Source organism: Ranitomeya imitator, chromosome 2 (assembly GCF_032444005.1).
Source record: "Ranitomeya imitator isolate aRanImi1 chromosome 2, aRanImi1.pri, whole genome shotgun sequence".
NCBI lineage: Eukaryota > Metazoa > Chordata > Amphibia > Anura > Dendrobatidae > Ranitomeya > Ranitomeya imitator.
The window spans coordinates 397024585-397046114 of record NC_091283.1 but is presented as its reverse complement, the minus strand read 5'-3'; the positions used below and the strand labels follow the sequence as shown (position 1 = coordinate 397046114).

At 46.6% G+C, this 21530-nt stretch overlaps 1 protein-coding gene across 1 annotated transcript in view; it reads right to left on the bottom strand.

Moving 5' to 3' along the window:
- The window catches only part of LOC138664148 (zinc finger protein 665-like), an 85697-nt gene that overhangs the window by 61279 nt on the left and 2888 nt on the right, over nt 1-21530 (bottom strand). The window contains exons 2-9 of the mRNA XM_069750590.1: nt 9818-9967; nt 9509-9688; nt 9303-9426; nt 9125-9219; nt 6888-7037; nt 6579-6758; nt 6372-6495; nt 6191-6288 (exon numbers count right to left, since the gene is read on the bottom strand). Of these exons, the coding sequence (XP_069606691.1) occupies nt 6191-6288; nt 6372-6495; nt 6579-6758; nt 6888-7037; nt 9125-9219; nt 9303-9426; nt 9509-9688; nt 9818-9967 (1101 nt within the window). The remainder of the gene's footprint in view (nt 1-6190; nt 6289-6371; nt 6496-6578; nt 6759-6887; nt 7038-9124; nt 9220-9302; nt 9427-9508; nt 9689-9817; nt 9968-21530) is intronic.

Sequence of the window (21530 nt, the reverse complement as noted above, 5' to 3'; positions counted from 1 at the left end):
GTGCCGTCGACCAAAAGCGGGCACACCCACCTTTTCAGACAAACGGCACTCTCACGGGTGCTTGCGCCAAGTGGCGAGACCACGGCCCCGTGGGGGGAGTTTGGCCATTTAGGGAGGTGTAAACATGTCGTATGCTGGACAATCAGCTGCTGCAAATTACGCGATTGGAAAAGTCAGTCAGAGTAGTCCACAAGCAAGACCTTTTCATAGGAAAGCTAGGTGTCAGCCGGGCAAGGTGGGGCAAAAGAATTCGAAATCCAGTTGTGGTTCATTTTAATGAAGGTTAGATCATCAACATTTTGGGTAGCCAGACGAGTCCTTTTTTCGGTTAATATTGAACCTGCAGCACTGAATACTCTTTCTGATAGGACACTAGCTGCCGGGCAAGCAAGCTCCTGCAATGCATATTCTGCCAATTCTGGCCAGGTGTCTAATTTGGATGCCCAGTACTCAAATGGGAATGACGGTTGAGGGAGAACATCGATAAGGGATGAAAAATAGTTAGTAACCATACTGGACAAATGTTGTCTCCTGTCACTTTGAATTGATGCTGCAGTACCTATCCTGTCTGCGGTCATAGCAAAATCACTCCACAACCTGGTCAGAAAACCCCTCTGTCCAACGCCACTTCTGATTTCTGCACCTCTAACACCTCTGGTCTGCTGCCCCCTGCAGCTCGTGTGAGAACGATCACGGGCGCTGTGTGATGGGAATGCCTGAAGCAAACGGTCAACAAGAGTTGATTGTTTGGTTGCTAATATTAGTTCCAAGTTCTCATGTGGCATAATATTTTGCAATTTGCCTTTATAGCGAGGATCAAGGAGGCAGGCCAACCAGTAATCGTCATCGTTCATCATTTTAGTAATGCGTGTGTCCCTTTTGAGGATACGTAAGGCATAATCCGCCATGTGGGCCAAAGTTCCAGTTGTCAAATCTGCGGTAGTGCTGGGTTGAGGGGCTGTTTCAGGAAAATCTACGTCACTTGTGTCCCTCAAAAAAACAGAACCCGGCCTTGCCACGCCACCAATTTCCAGTGGCCCCGGAAAAGCTTCCTCATTAAAAAAATACTCATCCCCATCATCCTCCTCATCCTCCTGTTCGCCCGCTACCTCGTCCTGTACACTGCCCTGACCAGACAATGGCTGACTGTCATCAAGGCTTTCCTCTTCCTCTGCTGCAGACACCTGCTCCTTTATGCGCGTCAAACTTTGCATCAGCAGACGCATTAGGGGGATGCTCATGCTTATTATGGCGTTGTCTGCACTAACCAGCCGTGTGCATTCCTCAAAACACTGAAGGACTTGACACATGTCTTGTATCTTCGACCACTGCACACCTGACAACTCCATGTCTGCCATCCTACTGCCTGCCCGTGTATGTGTATCCTCCCACAAATACATAACAGCACGCCTCTGTTCGCACAGTCTCTGAAGCATGTGCAGTGTTGAGTTCCACCTTGTTGCAACGTCTATGATTAGGCGATGCTGGGGAAGGTTCAAAGACCGCTGATAGGTCTGCATACGGCTTGAGTGTACGGGCGAACGGCGGATATGCGAGCAAAGTCCGTGCACTTTGGAGCAGGTCGGATAACCCCGGATAACTTTTCAGGAAGCACTGCACCACCAGGTTTAAGGTGTGAGCCAGGCAAGGAATGTGTTTCAGTTGGGAAAGGGAGATGGCAGCCATGAAATTCCTTCCGTTATCAATCACTACCTTGCCTGCCTCAAGATCTACAGTGCCCAGCCACGACTGCGTTTCTTTCTGCAAGAACTCGGACAGAACTTCCGCGGTGTGTCTGTTGTCGCCCAAACACTTCATAGCCAATACAGCCTGCTGACGCTTGCCAGTAGCTGCCCCATAATGGGACAACTGGTGTGCAACAGTGGCAGCTGCGTATGGAGTGGTTGGGCGACTGCGGTCTGTGGACGAGCTCTCGCTTCTGCAGGAGGACGAGGAGGAGGAGGAGGGGGTGCGAACGGCTACAGCCAACTGTTTCCTACACCGTGGGCTAGGCAGAACTGTCCCAAAATTGCTGTCCCCTGTGGACCCTGCATCCACCACATTCACCCAGTGTGCCGTGATGGACACGTAACATCCCTGGCCATGCCTACTGGTCCATGCATCTGTTGTCAGGTGCACCTTTGTACTCACAGATTGCCTGAGTGCATGGACGATGCGCTCTTTAACATGCTGGTGGAGGGCTGGGATGGCTTTTCTCAAAAAGAAGTGTCGACTGGGTAGCTCGTAGCGTGGTACAGCGTAGTCCATCAGGGCTTTGAAAGCTTCGCTTTCAACTAACCGGTAGGGCATCATCTCTAACAAGATTAGTCTAGCTATGTGGGCGTTCAAACCCTGTGTACGCGGTTGCGAGGCTAAGTACTTCCTTTTTCTAACCAGAGTCTCATGTAGGGTGAGCTGGACTGGAGAGCTGGAGATCGTGGAACTAGCGGGGGTGCCGGTGGACATGGCAGACTGAGAGACGGTTGGAGACGGTATTGTTGCCGCCGGTGCCCTAGATGCAGTGTTTCCTACTACGAAACTGGTGATTCCCTGACCCTGACTGCTTTGGCCTGGCAAAGAAACCTGCACAGATACTGCAGGTGGTGTGGAAAATGGTGGCCTTACAGTGACGGAAGGGATGTAGCGTTGCTGACTAGCTTCATTGGCCGAGGGTGCTACAACCTTAAGGGACGTTTGGTAGTTAGTCCAGGCTTGCAAATGCATGGTGGTTAAATGTCTATGCATGCAACTTGTATTTAGACTTTTCAGATTCTGACCTCTGCTTAAGGTAGTTGAACATTTTTGACAGATGACTTTGCGCTGATCAATTGGATGTTGTTTAAAAAAATGCCAGACTGCACTCTTTCTAGCATCGGATCCCTTTTCAGGCATTGCAGACTGAGCTTTAACCGGATGGACACGCTGTCCTCCAACAGGTTTTGGCTTTGCCACGCGTTTTGGGCCAGATACGGGCCTGGCAGATGGAACCTGTTGCGATGTTGATGCCTGCTGCGGCCCCTCCTCCTCCGCTTCAAAACTACTGCCGCCTGCACCCTGTTCCCCCAATGGCTGCCAATCGGGGTCAACAACTGGGTCATCTATAACCTCCTCTTCTAGCTCGTGTGCAACTTCGTCTGTGTCACCTTGTAAGTTGGTGGTATAGCGTTCGTGACGGGGCACCATAGTCTCATCAGGGTCTGATTCTGGATCAGTACCCTGCGAGGGCAATGTTGTGGTCTGAGTCAAAGGACCAGCATAGTAGTCTGGCTGTGGCTGTGCATCAGTGCACTCCATGTCAGATTCAACTTGTAATGGGCATGGCCTGTTAACTGTTTCACTTTCTAAGCAAGGGACAGTATGTGTAAAGAGCTCTATGGAGTAACCCGTTGTGTCGCCTGCTGCATCCTTCTCTGTTGCTGTTTTTGCTGAAGAGGACAAGGAAGCGACTTGTCCCTGACCGTGAACATCCACTAACGACGCGCTGCTTTTACATTTAGCAGTTTCAGAAGAGGAGGCTAAAGAGCTAGAGGCTGAGTCAGCAAGGTAAGCCAAAACTTGCTCTTGCTGCTCCGGCTTTAAAAGCGGTTTTCCTACTCCCAGAAAAGGGAGCGTTCGAGGCCTTGTGTAGCCAGACGACGAACCTGGCTCCACAGCTCGAGACTTAGGTGCTATATTGTTTTTCCCACGACCACCCGATGCTCCACTACCACTACCATCATTACCAGCTGGCAATGAACGCCCACGGCCACGACCTCTTCCACCAGACTTCCTCATTGTTTTAAAAACATCACCAAACTAACGGTATTTGTTACTGTCAAACAACTTACAAGGTGAACTCTAACTTCTGTATGATTTAGATATCCCTTTATAGGTGGGTGAGACCGCAAGGAAAATCAGGCACGATGTTACACACTGTTTTCTGTGGCACCAAATGAGAGAGATGCCACACACGCAGGACTGTCACTCAAGCACAAAGGCCAATATTAATCTCCCACTGTTTTTTTTTTTTCAGGGAGAATTTAGAAACCAAATTTAAAAAAAAAAACACTAGGCTTTCTATGGCCCACTATTTAAGAGAGATGGCACACTCAGGACTGGCACACAAGCAGAAAGGCCTATATTAATCTCCCACTGTTTTTTTTTTCAGGGAGAATTTAGATACCAAATTTAAAAAAAAAACCACTAGGCTTTCTATGGCCCACTATTTAAGAGAGATGGCACACTCAGGACTGGCACACAAGCAGAAAGGCCAATATTAATCTCCCAGTTTTTTGTTTTTTTCAGGGAGAATTTAGATACAAAATTTAAAAAAAAAAAACACTAGGCTTTCTATGGCCCACTATTTAAGAGAGATGGCACACTCAAGACTGGCACACAAGCAGAAAGGCCAATATTAATCTCCCACGGTTTTTTTTATTTTTTTCAGGGAGAATTTAGAAACCAAATTAAAAAAAAAAACACTAGGCTTTCTATGGCCCACTATTTAAGAGAGATGGCACACTCAGGACTGGCACACAAGCAGAAAGGCCAATATTAATCTCCCACGTTTTTTTTTATTTTTGCAGGGAGAATTTAGAAACCAAATTTAAAAAAAAAAACACTAGGCTTTCTATGGCCCACTATTTAAGAGAGATGGCACACTCAGGACTGGCACACAAGCAGAAAGGCCAATATTAATCTCCCACGTTTTTTTTTATTTTTGCAGGGAGAATTTAGAAACCAAATAAAAAAAAAAAAAAAAAAACACTAGGCTTTCTATGGCCCACTATTTAAGAGAGATGGCACACTCAGGACTGGCACACAAGCAGAAAGGCCAATATTAATCTCCCACGGTTTTTTTTATTTTTGCAGGGAGAATTTAGAAACCAAATAAAAAAAAAAAAACACTAGGCTTTCTATGGCCCACTATTTAAGAGAGATGGCACACTCAGGACTGGCACACAAGCAGAAAGGCCAATATTAATCTCCCACGGTTTTTTTTATTTTTGCAGGGAGAATTTAGAAACCAAATTAAAAAAAAAAAAAAAAAAACACTAGGCTTTCTATGGCCCACTATTTAAGAGAGATGGCACACTCAGGACTGGCACACAAGCAGAAAGGCCAATATTAATCTCCCACTGTTTTTTTTTTTTTTTCAGGGAAAATTTAGATACCAAATTAAAAAAAAAACACTAGGCTTTCTATGGCCCACTATTTAAGAGAGATGGCACACTCAGGACTGGCACACAAGCAGAAAGGCCAATATTAATCTCCCACTGTTTTTTTTATTTTTTCAGGGAGAATTTAGAAACCAAATAAAAAAAAAAAAAAAACACTAGGCTTTTTATGGCCCACTATTTAAGAGAGATGGCACACACAGGGATGGCACTCTAGCAGAAATGCCAATCTTAATCTCCCACAACTTATTTTTTTAGGGAGAATTAAAAAAAAAAAAAAAAAAAAAAGGGACTGTCCTACAATTACTCCCTGCAGTAATCTCAGCCAGGTATGGCAGGCAGCAATAAGAAGGAGTGGACTGCTGCACAAATTAAATCAAAAGTGTGGACAAACAAAAAAGATAGCTGTGCAGAAAGGAAGGAACAACAGGATTTGTGCTTTGAAAAAAGCAGTTGGTTTGCACAGCGGCGTACACACAGCAATGCAGCTATCAGGGAGCCTTCTAGGGCAGCCCAATGAGCTACAGTGCTGAGGAAAAAAAATGTAGCTTCCACTGTCCCTGCAAACAAAAGGTGGTGTTGGACAGTGGAAATCGCTACAGCACAAGCGGTTTGGTGGTTAATGGACCCTGCCTAACGCTATCCCTGCTTCTGACGAAGCGGCAGCAACCTCTCCCTATGCTCAGATCAGCAGCAGTAAGATGGCGGTCGGCGGGAACGCCTCTTTATAGCCCCTGTGACGCCGCAGACAGCAAGCCAATCACTGCAATGCCCTTCTCTAAGATGGTGGGGACCAGGACCTATGTCATCACGCTACCCACACTCTGCGCCCACCTTCATTGGCTGAGAAATGGTGCTTTTAGCGTCATTGAAACGCGACTTTCGCGCCAAAGTCCGCCACAGTACCGCATAGCCGACCCCAACAGGGGTCGGGTCAGGTTTCGTGAAACCCGACTGTGCCAAAAGTCGGCGACTTTTGAAAATGAACGATCCGTTTCGCTCAACCCTACTCATGACCCCTTCTATCCATCTACCTGATCATCCTGAGGAACATCGGGATCTTCTTGTTTACAGTCCTGTGGAAGAAGAGGACGGGGACATCTCTCTGGTGTTGTCCTATTACTGGAGAGAACTGGAGGAAACACATACAGGGACTGAATTCATTCTTTACATACTGATAATTATAGACCGTGTGTATTTTGTCCTGTCCATTACCTGGTGATGTGAGGGGCTGGGGAACCTCCATCATGACGTCCTCGTACAGATCTTTGTGTCCTTCTAAATACTCCCACTCCTCCATGGAAACATAGACGGCAACATCCTGACACCTTATAGGGACCTGACACATAAAATGATACAGTCATCCTCCCGATCCCTCCATAGCGTTACTGTATAATGTCCCAGCATTCAAAGCAGTGTCACCTCTCCAGTCAGCAGCTCGATCATCTTGTAGATGAGTTCTAGGATCTTCTGGGCATTGATGTCCTCATGTATCAGGGGGCGAGGTGGAGGACCCGTGATTGGGCTCAGGGGTCTTCCCCATCCATCAGACACAGGGGTCTGACAGCGCTCACTAGAGGTCTTCTTCACTACTGTGTAATCCTGGTTATGGAGAGACACATTAATAAATCTCACTACAGACATTTCCAGAGTCCTCACCTCTCCAGTTCTGTCCATCTGTTATTCCCATAGATATGAATGATGTAATGTGACGTCATCAGAATCTCTCACCTCCCCAGTAAGATGGAAGAGGATCTCTAGAGTGAGGTGTAATATCCTCTCCGCCATCTTGTCCCTGTCCCTATCCATCCTTGTAGGGTCACTCAGGAGAATTCTCTTATACAGAAGATCTCCACTGAGAGGATCCAATATTGTAGGGGCCTGAATGGGGAGAAGATGACGATGTAACATCATAAAGATACCATGTAAAAAAACATTCAAATTACAGTCCACATAAATATATTTATCGCATAATATCTCAAAACCAACACCAAAAACAACAGATGGAAACAATCTTAAGAAGTTAACATGTTTTAATCGAATTTAAATGTTTAATAAAAACAAGATATAAAGTTATAAAGAGGAGGGAACATTCACAGAGATTGGGATAGCAGAACCGAGGAAGAGAGTCAAAGATAATAATATAACATTAAGTACTGCCAGACATTCGCCATACACATACTGTGGGCAAGGAGTCCCTGCAAAGCAATGAACATGTAACTGCAGCAGGAAGAGGCAACCAAGTTTAATCATATGATGACAGAGTTAAAATAGCTGTTTTTCCTGACGGCACACTATCTCCACTTATTGTTCAAAAAATTATTGGTCTATTATTCGATGATCACTGTGATTAGGCAGTCAATTCTGACAGACGAATCGCAGTCTTTTTGCCCTGACGTGCAGAAGTAGCCCCCAGTAAAAAGTGTGTCAGAGACTGTGAGCTAAAAAGACTACAACTGCGTGGTAACCACTTCATCCAACAGGTCTCAGAGAAACTGTGACCTTGACCCTTTAACCCCTATAAAGGGATTTGGACTTATAATAGAGCAACCTGGAGTAGCTGCCCGTTGGAGAAGTGAGCCTAAGGCAAGAGTGATCAAACTAGCCAGGCCAATAACAGGAACAATGAACCAGAGACAAAACCATAGTTAGATTAATAGCCCAGGTCAGATACAAGGAGGACAGTCAAAAACAAAAGTCAGACAGGCCAAGGTCAATGTCAGTAGGGATAGCCGAAACGAGACAGTCAGGAGCTAGCCATGTCATAATCAGGATACAGGCAGGAATAGCACCAGAAATGTCAGAGGTAAACTAAGCACAATACATGGCAGCTCCTATCACTACGCTGGAAGATTAAGTAGGATGTGGTACTGCCCCATTGGCCACAGCAGCGAGATGATTTCTCCTGCTGAGTTATAGAGCGTCAGATACATCCAATCTGCCTGACTGAGCAGCACTAGAAATCCTAGTAAAAATGAATGAGTATAATGGCACATGGTGACGGAAGCAAATGTTGTTGGAGTAGATCCAGGTAGTGAGGTGGCACACGCTCCTGAAGAAGTTCTATAAAGTGGTAATTTGGCCTGTCTGAGACAGTCCCAATCATCCACTCCAAAACTGAGCAGTGATGGTAGTGCGACACCTCTAAAGGGCTCTGATAAATCAGTCAGCAAAAATAGGCCTATTGGAGTCACAGAGATTTATAGCAAATAATAATATGCAGATCAGTTGTATAGAAATCATTCGTGTTCCTCTGAGAAATCAGTGGATCTTCTGCTGTCGGCTGTAATCTATGCTGTTGGTTCTGATCGGTTATAGTATCTATCCTGATCTCTGCAGCTACCTCATCTCCTAATCCCCAAACTCCCAGTCCCACACTAAAATTGCATCCTGCAACCGCTGAGCATCTGTGCTCTCCAGCTTTATTTATTTATTTAGTTTTTTTTATAACCTCCGTGCGTTGTCTTGATGTCACTGTGTTCAGATCAGTTTTGCCCTTCATTGATCAGTATCATCGTTAACATTTTGCTAAAGGACATTTATTTTCTGTCGGTTTTCAATGTTTACATCTGCACCACATCCCTATGTGCATCCTGCAATGCCAGAACGCTGATCAAAGACATCACTGATCTACATCTGTGCTCAGGTTATAGTGCGGATAGTTTTTTGTTAATAATTGGCAAAAAAAAATGTAACAGTCAGTTTTTCCTTGAAAACACAACATTGCATGTGAAGCCATTTAAAAGGTACTTAGATCGAGCAATTTCCTCATTCTAATGTGAGTGCAAGGAAAACTAAACACTGGTCTAATTTCCATACGAGTTAACTGTTCATGAAGGGGCCGGTGTCTCAAACAGATTTGGCTGTTCGACATAGAATACTGGTGGATAAAACAAGACTGAACAAAAGACCTTCACAGCCTTCTACACATCATAGGGGAGATCTCATGACACTTTCTCTCCATCTACCTGATGATCCTGAGGAACATTGGGATCTTGTTTACAGTCCCATGGAAGAAGAGGATGGGAACATCTCTCTGGTGTTGTCCTCTCACTGGATAGAACTGAAAGAAACACATACAGGGACTGAATTCATTCTTTACATACAGATAATTATAGGCCGTGTGTATTGAGTCCTGTCTATTACCTGGTGATGTGAGGGGCTGGGGAACCTCCATCATGGCGTCCTTGTACAGATCTTTGTGTCCTTCTAAATACTCCCACTCCTCCATGGAGAAATAGATGGCGACATCCTGACACCTTATAGGAACCTGATACATACAATGATACCGTCATCCCCCGATCCCTCCATAGCGTTACTGTATAATGTCCCAGCATTCCCAGCAGTGTCACCTCTCCAGCTAGCAGCTCAATCATCTTGTACGTGAGTTCTAGGATCTTCTGCTCATTGATATCCTCATGTATCATGGGATGAGGTGGAGGCCCCATGATTAGGCTCAGGTGTCTTCCCCATTCCTCAGACACTGGGGCCTGACAGCGCTCACTAGAGGTCTTCTTCACTACTGTGTAATCCTGGTTATGGAGAGACACATTAATAAACCTCATTACAGACATTCCCAGAGTCCTCACCTCTCCAGTTCTGTCCATCTGTTATTCCCAAAGATAAGAATGATGTAATGTGACGTCATCAGAATCTCTCACCTCTCCAGTAAGCCGGAAGAGGATCTCTAGGGTGAGGTGTAATATCCTCTCCGCCATCTTGTCCCTGTCCCTATCCGTCCTTGTAGGGTCACTCAGGAGAATTCTCTTATATAGAAGATCTCCACTGAGAGGATCCGATATTGTAGGGACCTGAATGGGGAGAGATGAAGATGTAACATCAAAAAGATCCCATGTAAGAAATCTCCGGAGCTGTTACCGGCGTCACATGATCACTATTACCTCTCCAATATGTCTTGAATGCGGCAGCCAGTATTATATTCCTCACCAACCGATGCCTCTACCTTGTGCCAGTCATTACACTGATTACCCATCCACTCCAGAATTCAATATAAACTTATCACTCTCACTTAGAACTCCATGGCTCAGCACCACCCTACATCTCGTCCCTCGTCTCAGTCTACCACCCTACCCGTTCCCTCCGTTCTGCTAATGACCTGAGGTTAACATCCTCCATAATCAGAACCTCCCACTCCCGTCTCCAAGACTTCTCACGTGCTGCGCCAATTCTTTGGAATTCACTACGCAAGTTAATACGATTAATCCCCACAGTTTTAAGCGTGCCCTAAAAACGCATTTCTTCAGACAGGCCTACCACCTCAACACATTAAAGGGAACCTGTCGCCCCCAAAATAGAAGTTGAGCTAAGTCTAAAGCCATCAGGGGCTTATCTACAGCATTCTGTAATCCTGTAGATAAGCCCCCGATGTATCCTGAAAGATGAGAAAAATGATAATTACTTACCGGTAATTTGATTTTCCAGAACCATGACAGCACCATACGTGAGAGATGGCATCCGCCCCCAGGAACAGGAAACCTGCAGCAGAGGTAAAAGAAGGGGGCGGCACCTCTCTCCTCAGTTTGTTTCAGAGTATGAAAGATGGTCACCTTGTTAGTACACACACGTATGTCACATTCATTTTGTATAGTCACTTATTTGTTTCTATATATGTATATTTCTTTTTTTTTTTGTGTGTGTGCATCACACAACCATTACCAAGATAGGGTGGGAGTTAATGCGGTGCTGTCATGGTTCTGGAAAATCAAATTACCGGTAAGTAATTATCATTTTTTCTCTTCACCATGACAGCACCGTACGTGAGAGGAAGAAATAGAAAGACTCCTAGCGTGGGACAACAGCAGATAGTACTTTTCTCTCAAAAGAAAGGTTTGACAGACCTAAGTCTAGCCTATAATGTCGGAAGAAGGTGGAGGGTGAAGACCATACCGCCGCTCTACAAATCTGTTCCACAGAAGCATTTGCTCTTTCTGCCCAGGATGTGGCAATAGCATGCGTCGAGTGAGCCATAACACCAAGTGGGGGAACTTGACCAGAGGAGGAATATGAAAGTGAAATAGCCGCACGCAACCACCATGCAATAGTTGACCTTGTGGCCTTTTCCCCGTTTGTCCCCAGGAAGGAGACAAAAAGGGCTGATGACTGATGCCAAGATTTTGTGGCTTCTATGTATTGAAGCAGGCAGCGTCTAACATCAAGACAATGGAAGGTTTGTTCTCCCTGGGATTTTGGTTGAGGACAAAATGAGGGCAATATTATTTCCTGGTCTCTATGGAATTTTGAGTTGACCTTTGGAAGGAAGGCTGGGTCAGTTTTAATAATCACTTTGTCATCCTGAAAGGTAGTGTAAGGGGGATTTACCGAAATAGCTTGCAGCTCGCAGGTACATCGAGCTGAAGTTAAGGCAACCAGGAGGACCGTTTTTAGGGTTAAGGCCTTTATTGAAATGGAAGAGAGAGGCTCAAAGGGGGCAGGAGGTTAGGGCATTTAAAACTAAATTTAGATCCCAGGGAGCCACTTTAGGTAGTAATTTTGAGGGTCTGGCTTCAAAGGAGGCTCGGATGAACCTATAGACCCAAGGGTGGTCAGCAAGTTTTTGATCAAACAACACACCCAGGGCGGAGACTTGCACTTTTAAGGTGCTAACAAAAATAGAGGCTAGAAACCTCACGATAAAAAGCAGTCCAAAGTGTATATAGAAAAAGTATAAATTTTATTGAAAAGTACATTGTGCAGGAAGTGTAACAACATCTATGAAAACATAGAAAGGAGGGGATAAAAAACGCTCAAGGGTCGGCAGAATCACAATTGGGCCAAAAGTACAACATGGGTATATTTGCAAAAAAGTAAATTTAAATACTGAAAACACCCCATATGAATATATCTACATGTCGAATAATATGAATTTTATCAAAAACAGAAGTAAGTGCATGCGACATGTAGTACAAGTAATCACAGCATGGAGATCAGCAGAATAGGGACTTAGTAATCCTCACTCCAGCTGGGTGGTAACCGTGCCATAAGAAGAGAGTATTCAATAAAGTTAAAAGATGCACTTGTTACCTGTATGAGGAGTTACAGTGGTGGCCCAGAGGATCCGCCTGACCGCCCCAACGCCTGTTTCGGTTGGCACCTTCGTCAGGGGTCATGTTTGAATATCCAAATGCCGAAACGCGTCTTAGGGCTCCCATGTCCTCAAATGGTAGCACTACTCCTTTAGAGGTACTAGCAATGGCTGCATCTAACCTAGGAGCCTTTTCCCACTTTTCACAGACCTCTGTTATGATCCGGTGGTTTGGACAAATAATGGACCTGATAGTTACTGATAATAAGGACGAGCTCTGGGACGTGGGAACTCTGCTGACCGCAATCCCTAAACCTATCAAAACACACTAGAAATAGCCGTGGATTGCGCCTAACGCTCATTATGCAACTCGGCACAGCCTAAGAAACTAGCTAGCCCTGAAGATAGAAAAATAAAGCCTACCTTGCCTCAGAGAAATTCCCCAAAGGAAAAGGCAGCCCCCCACATATAATGACTGTGAGTAAAGACGAAAATACAAACACAGAGATGAAATAGATTTAGCAAAGAGAGGCCCGACTTACTGAACAGACCGAGGATAGAAAAGGTTACTTTGCGGTCAGCACAAAAACCTACAAAAGACCACGCAGAGAGTGCAGGGAAAAATACCTTCCGCACCGACTCACGGTGCGGGAGGCGCCCCTCTGCATCCCAGAGCTTCCAGCAAGCAAGGCAATATTGACAAAAGCAAGCTGGACAGAAAAAATAGCAAACAAGCAAAATAGCACAGAGGAACTTAGCTTCTGCTGGAGCAACAGGAACTCAGAACGATCCAGGAGCGAACTAGAGCCATAGTACAACATTGACAGCTGGCATGGGGCAAAGATCTAAGTGGAGTTAAATAGAGCAGCCCACTAACGAATTAGCCTCGTCACCTGTGGAAGGAAACTCAGAAACACCCACAGGCACCAGAGAAAGTCCATGGACAGAACCAGCCGAAGTACCATTCATGACCACAGGAGGGAGCCTGACAACAGAATTCACAACAGACCTCTTCATCAAAAGGGTATTTGCGTTTTAATGCCTGCGGGATATATATCTTTTTATTTGTTTTTTTCCACTCTCTCTTGATCATGTTTAAGATATTATCATGAAAAGGAAAAAAAATGCTCTTTTTCCCTTCCAGATTGCTGAACACAGTGTCCTGAATTGATTGTGGCTCTCTAGGGGTTTCTACCCCCATAGTCGCCCTAACAAGTTTGAGCAATTTTCCGATATCTACGGATTGAAAATAAGGGCGGACATACTCCTCATCTGAGGAGTCCAGGTCTGAGGAATCAGAAGGGGTTAATTCTCCCGCCTCTTCTCCTGAATCTACATCAGACCTCTGGACACTTGTTGGGGGAGGGGGAGGAGGAGTTCCCTTTGTTGCATGGTGTTTTAATTGTATCTTTACCAGTTGATTTAACTTCCTCCGGTATGATCGATTTAATATTCTGCAATAGGGAAGAAGTCTCTTCTGCTACTGTTTTATCAATGCAAGGCTGGCAGATTTTTTTGCTGTACAGTCTAGGGAGGGTTTCTTTGCAAAGTGCACAAGCCCTATTCTTCTGTTTTGAGGTAGCTTTCTTTCCCTAAAAAATACATGGTGTAAAGGACATCAGTATGTGTGTCTTGCCTTACAAAGGCACTCACACCTCCAGGGCCGTGGGTACCCAGGTAGCTTGTGCCTCTTCATTCATCTTGGCTACAGGTCCCGCCAGTATGTCAGGATCCACTGCGGGCTCTGCCATGTTTAGAAGGTAGTTGCCACATTCACTTTTGCCCTTTTATAAGGTAGGAGCGGTGTGCGCGCATCTGGAGCAACTTCCGCCCGGAAGTGTCCAGAACACCGGCTCCCCCGGTGTGTGACGTCACTTCCTGAGCGACCGGAAGTCGCCAGCGTCAGTGAAGGATACGCCCCTTTTCCCGGACCAGCCTCCTGAACGGAGCGGACGTCGGGGACTCCAGCGGGGGGGGGGGGGGGGGGATGAGGCGCGGCACGTAGCAGTTCCCTCAGCCTCAGGATTCCCTAACAGCACCGCACGTGATGCCGCCGAGTACGGCTACCCCACCGCGGACCTCAGCCTCCAGACTGGCAATCATCAGGGGGAGATCCCTCTGGAGGTAAGCTCTCTGCCACAGGCATCCACCTGCAGGAACAGGAAACCAAACTGAGGAGAGAGGTGCCACCACCTTCTTTTATTTCTGCTGCAGGTTTCCTGTTCCTGGGGGCGGATGCCATCTCTCACGTACGGTGCTGTCATGGTGAAGGGAAAAGAGAGGTTAGATTATACTCACCCAGGGGCGTTCCCGCTGCGGTCCGGTCCGATGGGCGTCGCGGTCCGGTCTGGGGCCTCCCATCTTCATAGGATGAAGTCCTCTTCTTGTCTTAAACCTCTCTGACCTTGCCCGGCGCCTGCGCACTGCAGTACTTTGCTCTGCCCTCAACAGGGCAGACAAAGTACGCCTGCGCAGGAGCCGCAGCGTGAAGACAAGAAGAGGACGTCATCGAAAGGAGATGGAAGGCCCCGGACCGCGACGCCCATCGGATCGGATCACCCGCCCGCCCCGGTGAGTATAATCTAACCTCTTTTTCTCATCTTTCAGGATACATCGGGGGCTTATATACAGCATTACAGAATGCTGCAGATAAGCCCCTGATGTCGGTGGCCTTAGTTGATCTTCCATTTTGGGGGTGACAGGTTCCCTTTAATCTAAGTATGCCTGTGTGGCCCATTCAAAATTTTCACCATAACCAAGTTCCTCGCATCATGTTCTCACACACTTTATGCATTTAATAGATCTCTGTATGAGTACTGTTACACATTTAGGCTGTTAACTGGTTAATGCAGCTTTACATGAACACCTGATTCTTACACTATGGCTGGTCCGAACAACGAAAGCAATTGTTACCATCCACCTCTCGTGTCTCCTCTTTTCATCATAGATTGTAAGCTTGCGAGCAGGGCCCTCACGCCTCTTGGTAACTGTTGTTATGCTGTAAATAGTGATGAGCGAGTAAACTCGTAGGTGGCTACTAGGGACTTTTTCGTCAACCCCCGGGACGGAATTAAGCATAGACTTTTAACTTATATTAATTGTAAGACTGCGTGAGTTGTCTATGCCTTGATTTGTCCATGTCAGCTTGTATATGTGGGGCAAACGTCGGAGGAGTTGCGACGGAGGGTGCAAAAACACTTCTCCACGATCAACCTGGCCTCTAGCGATCGGTCCAGAGGTAAAGTCCTTACCCCAGTGGCGGCCCATTTCCTCTCCCACCATGCGGGACGGGTTTGCAATACTAGGGTAGTGGGTTTGGAGCATATCCAAACCTCTAATAGGGGTGGTCCATTTAAACCCTTGCTATTACGCTGTGAGTCCCGCTGGATCTTTAACCTTGGCTCAGTGACTCCAGCGGGTCTCAATGAAGAGCTCCTGTTTACAGGCTTTCTGGGATGAGACTGATTATGTACTCGTTTTTACCATCAAGTTGTCTCTGAGGAATAGACGCGGTTTGGTATTCCTTGAACCATTATATTTGGAAATTGGAGCCTTTTTCCACTTTTTCATCTGGTCTATGCGCAACACGGCTTATCTTGCCGATTATTCTGCGTTTGCGCGTGGACCTTGGGTTTATGTACATGCCCCCTTTTTGGTTTGGTGTTTCACACTATGTGGGGTTCATTATTAGTCACGGTGAGGGTTGTCATACTCGGCCTCACGTGACTCTGCATGTATCCCATCCGGCTCTCGGCTATGTTGCTGCGCACACGCAGCTGCCTTCCTTTCATTTAATCAGGCGCAGTACGTCTTTGCCTGCCTCTTCTTCTGCGTTTGCGCAGGGATTACTACTTTGTAGACACAGCCCTTTGGTTTACCTCAGGCTGGCCGAGTTCCTTACTGTTTAACTACGGCGTGAGTTCTCATACCCGGCCTCATCTGACTCTACATGTGTGAATGCCGGTTTCTGGCCACGCCTCCTGTCCTGCAGTTACTTTCCATCAGCGTCTCCACCTCTCTCTCACAGGTGTGCCATTCATGCTTATTATTTGTCTTGTATTTAAACAAGAGTCTTGACACACACCATTATCTCCCCTGATGTAGCCCTGTCAGTGAGGGCTATACGCGTGGGGCTGCATTGGCCCCTGTCCTTCCTCTTGCAGGCCTGTGTACCTCAGCTTGATGACTATCCTGTACTGGGTAATTTAGCATCAGCATTTTCTAGGGCCTTTCCTAACATATTTCCGAATTTGTGTACCAGATTTATGGTTTGCTTGGGATTCTTTTGATTAGTTAGCCAGCTTGGGAGCACATTTATCCCATGAGCCAAATAGGGGTTATTATATGGACCTAGGCTTCGCCTGGTTATATTATCCTATCTTTTACAACTGTGGTTCTCTGGGGCTTTTTTCTAGCCTGATGACGATCCTTTTGGCTTGCTCTAAGTAGGCCCAATTATTCAGATGCATGGGCTGGCATTTATTTGGTCACATTAGATTGCATTTATTGTGTATACAATATTTGGTATTTCTGCAATATTGTGTATGGACAGGGTGCCTTTTTGCTGTTTTTTTTTAATGTTTTGATTTGTGTGGTGTGCCAATAAACAATCTTGTTTTTTCTAACATGTTCTAGTATTTTGTCTTATGTATGAGGTGTGCATATTTGGAGTGATGCTTTTTTCTTCCCTTTTGTTCATTTCGGTTTATCACTCACTTGCACCCCATATATTTTTATTTTCTATTATTGTAGTAGTGCGCCTAGGGCTTTGGTGTTCCGGGTTTTCCCGGAGCACGCTAAGGTGGTCTCTGAGTATTTATGACTGCTCGGAGATTTAGTTTTCATCACCGCAGCTAGACGATTTGCGGCTACTAGCCAGCTTGATTACATGTGGGGATTCCCTAGCAACCAGGCAACCTCCACATGTACTCAGGCTGACTAGTAGCTGTAAATCATTCAGCTGCTGTGATGAAAACTAAATCTCTGAGCAGTCATAAATACTGGGAGACCACCCGAGCGTGCTCGAGAAAACCCGGGAAAAGAGTATACTCGCTCATCAGTCGCTGTAATGTCTATTGTCTTTACAAATCCCCTCTAAAATGTACAGTGCTGCGGAATACAATACAGACCAAAAGTTTGGACACACCTTCTCATTTAAAGATTTTTCTGTATTTTCATGACTATGAAAATTGTACCTTCACACTGAAGGCATCAAAACTATGAATTAATACATATGGAATTATATACTTAACAAAAAAGTGTGAAACAACCAAAAATATGTCTTATATTCTAGGTTCTTCAAAGTAGCCACCTTTTGCTTTGATGATGGCTTTGCACAATCTTGGCATTCTTTTGACGAGCTGCAAGAGGTAGTCACCGGGAATGGTTTTCACTTCACAGGTGTGCCCTGTCAGGTTTAATAAGTGGAATTTCTTGCCTTATAAATGGGGTTGGGAGCATCAGTTGTGTTGTACAGAAGTCTGGTGGATACACAGCTGATAGTCCTACTGAATAGACTGTTAGAATTTGTATTATGGCAAGAAAAAAGCAGCTAAGTAAAGAAAAACGAGTGGCCATCATTACTTTTAGAAATGAAGGTCAGTCAGTCCGAAAAATTGGGAAAACTTTGAAAGTGTCCCCAAGTGCAGTGGCAAAAACCATCAAGCGCTACAAAGAAACTGGCTCACATGAGGACCGCCCCAGGAAAGGAAGACCAAGAGTCACCTCTGCTTCTGAGGATAAGTTTATCCGAGTCACCAGCCTCAGAAATCGCAGGTTAACAGCAGCTCAGATTAGAGACCAGGTCAATGCCACACAGAGTTCTAGCAGCAGACATCTCTACAACAACTGTTAAGAGGAGACTTTGTGCAGCAGGCCTTCATGGTAAAATAGCTGCTATGAAACCACTGCTAAGGACAGGCAACAAGCAGAAGAGACTTGTTTGGGCTAAAGAACACAAGGAATGGACATTACACCAGTGGAAATCTGTGCTTTGGTCTGACAAATCCAAATTTGAGAGCTTTGGTTCCAACCACCTTGTCTTTGTGCGACGCAGAAAAGGTGAACGGATGGACTCTACATGCCTGGTTCCCACCGTGAAGCATGGAGGAGGTGTGATGGTGCTTTGCTGGTGACACTGTTGGGGATTTATTCAAAATTGAAGGCATACTGAACCAGCATGGCTACCACAGCATCTTGCAGCGGCATACTATTCCATCTGGTTTGCGTTTAGTTATTATTATACATTTTTATAGCGCCATTTATTCCATGGCGCTTTACATGTGAATACGGGGCAAATATAGACAAATACATTAAACATGAGCAGATAACAAGGCAAACGGGTACATTAGGAGGGAGGACCCTGCCCGCGAGGGCTCACAGTCTGCAGGGGATGGGTGATGAAACACTAGGAGAGGGTAGGGCAGGTTGTGCGGCGGTTCAGTAACTTCAGGATCACTGCAGGCTGTAGACTTGTTGGAAGAGGTGAGTCTTTACTGAGGGCTTCAGTACACCCAGTCCAGAGCACGTTCAACCGGGCTATCAGAGACCGGCCGGTCCGATGGGCACATCCAGAGTTTCCCTCGCAGATGGAAATCGTTGCCTACCAAAAGCGCCTGTGTGTTGTAGTCCTACCCTGCTGAGCATTCGGAATAGTCCTCACAACTGCTGTTCTCTTTCGTTCGTTCTCTACAGCTTTCTCTCTCTCTCTCTTTCTTTGGTTCCAGATGTTGCTAGTTTCTAACGTCCCCCAGATATGTTATGGCTAGGACGCCACCCGTTTGACGGGAAGGCTTGGAGGTCTTCCGGGACCCTAGAGACGCCCCTCTCCCAATGTTGCCCCCTATGTCTTCGTAGGTGTAGAAGGTAGACAGCCAACCTATAATTGACTGTCCAGCGGAATTTAAAGTAATGCGTGAAGTCAGTTACTCCTACGGTGATCCGGCCACCGACTACGCGCCTCAGTAAGATGTTGCCTTCCTCTCTCGGCACGACTCTTACTGGCTCTCCTTGGTGCTGATCTCGTTTACACTGTTCCACAATATTCTTCCCCTCTTGTCTCTTCCTTAGGATACCGCCGCAAGGTGTGCAGGCGCGGTTCCGTAACGTTCTGTTCTGTCGCTAGGCACCTGCCAGGTTCCCACGCCTGATAGGGACCCCCCTGTGCCTTCTCCCCGCAACAGCCCCTGCCACGGGATGTTGCTTGGTTCCAACCCAGTCAGCTTCTGACTAACTTCCTCCCCAGCCCCTAGTTTTACCAGTGTGAGGAGTGGCCCAATAAATGAAGCCTTTTTCTCCCCCTAGTGGCCGGAGTGTGAAGTGTAATGTGTTCTGGTGATACCTGGTCAGGAGAACTCTTTAGTGCCATCGGACGTACCGCTACTCGCCTTGGGGCCATACTGCAACGACCAGGTCTCTGGGGCGCTGCACTCCCCCCCCCCCCCGTTTAAATCCAGTACTCCTGGACTGGTGAGAAGAACAATATAATGCAGTGAAAGACATGCAAAATTTTTAAATGCTAAGAACAATAAATAGAAAAGGTGCTTCCCTTTATGGGAGGTGAGGACACTTGAACGTTACAAACAAAAATAACAGTTTTAAATGTATATATATATATATATATTTTTAAATAACGTTTAGACTATAAATAACTTTCTGTACCCAGCCGGGTATTCTACTAAGTGCAAAATTTTTCGAACAAACAGCTAACTCTTCCTTTAAGGGCGTATAAGCTGAACCCACTAAAGGCCTACTAAAAAGTACTATAACAACTCAACCTTCTTTTCCGTTCTCACTTCGCCAATGCAGGACCGCCTAGCTCCTTTGGCTGAGCCTACTGCCATTGCGCCGACCATCTTTCTACGTTTCTCAGGAGGACTCTCTCTCTAACCCCTGTGGGCTCACTTCAGACTTTCCTGTCCTCAATCTTTATTAACATTATCAAAACTTTCTAAATCCTTCAACATTATTAACGTTTCAGTAAAACAATCATCAACATTCCCTTTAAGAGGGACCCAAGTCTCTGTGCAGATTCTCTTTTCGGCAAGCAAGTCTTTCTGCAGCAGGTCTTCACAAAGTCTTCGCAAAGTCTTCTTTGACTTATAAAACCAGTAGGGGGCACCTTTAAGAAGGTGCAACTATTTACAGGACCAGTTTGTGAATCATTCGCCGTCCATGATTCGGCAGTCTTTAAACAGTGATGAACAGTAGAAAAAGACAAACAATAGAAAACAATAGGGATCCCGGGTAAACAAAGGGATCCCTAGGAGTTAACCCTGAACGGGTCTAAGGTAGCAGCAGGAAACAGTTAACTATTTACATATTCCGGTTTTCGAGGTTTATTTCTGCGATTCTGATGACCGGGACAGCTCCGCCGGCAGCAGTGGGCGGGGCCATCCCGCCGGGTACGCATGGGCACTCGGCGTGGTCACAGGAGCTCCTGGACTCCAGTCAGGGGTCTGTGTTGCAATTGTCCTGGACCTCGCAGCAACCGATACGCCAACCTCTTCCGATGTCGAGCTCTCCGCCACCACCGTAGTAACAGTATCCACAGTACAGGTGGTGGTCTTTACAACAGTGCATGTAGGGGTCACCACCGTGGTCTTAGTGACAGTCGTGGTTCGATCACAAGGGGGCACCCTCGCTATGGGGGACGACTTCTCCGCCGCTTTGGTTGATGATAACATGGGGGCTGGTTGCTTGCGCACATTCAGGGCGAACCAAACCCTCTCCCCGAAGTGCCGGGTGTAGGTCACTTTGTCCCCCTTGTACAAGTCCCGATCCGGGTGGCCTTCTCTAAGATGGGACTCTACATCCCTTCGGTTTACAAAGACCTCGGAATATAGGTCCGGCTCCTTAATGAAGCCCCATCCCCCACGGATCCGGAACTCAATGACGGTGCCCTGCCTGCGCGGGGCCTGGTGAGTGGCACGGTCCTTGCGGGCCCGATCCTTCACTTCAAGGTCCCGCCGGTAGTGGGCTTCCCGCTGGGCCTGGTGCTGTCTCTCCGTTTCCTCCCACCGCCGATCCAGCTGGGCCTGGTACTGCTCCCAGCTAAGGGCCTCCACCATCTCTCCCTCCTGTGTCTGCACTCCAGGGAACCCCATGATGTTCGATCCCAGGTTCACCCAGCGGCACACTGTACGCTCTGCATAGACCTCGCCTGGTATGGTAAGCGGCGAGATCGGGGCCTTGAGGAAGTGCTCCATGCCCGTGGGTTGGTCCCATTGTGGAAGGCGCTGGAGTCTATGGGTCCCAGGGAGAGGAGGCGCTGCGACGGGGCCGATTAACAGGTCCTTCGCCGGCGGGACGGGGTCGGCAGACTCACCGATCAA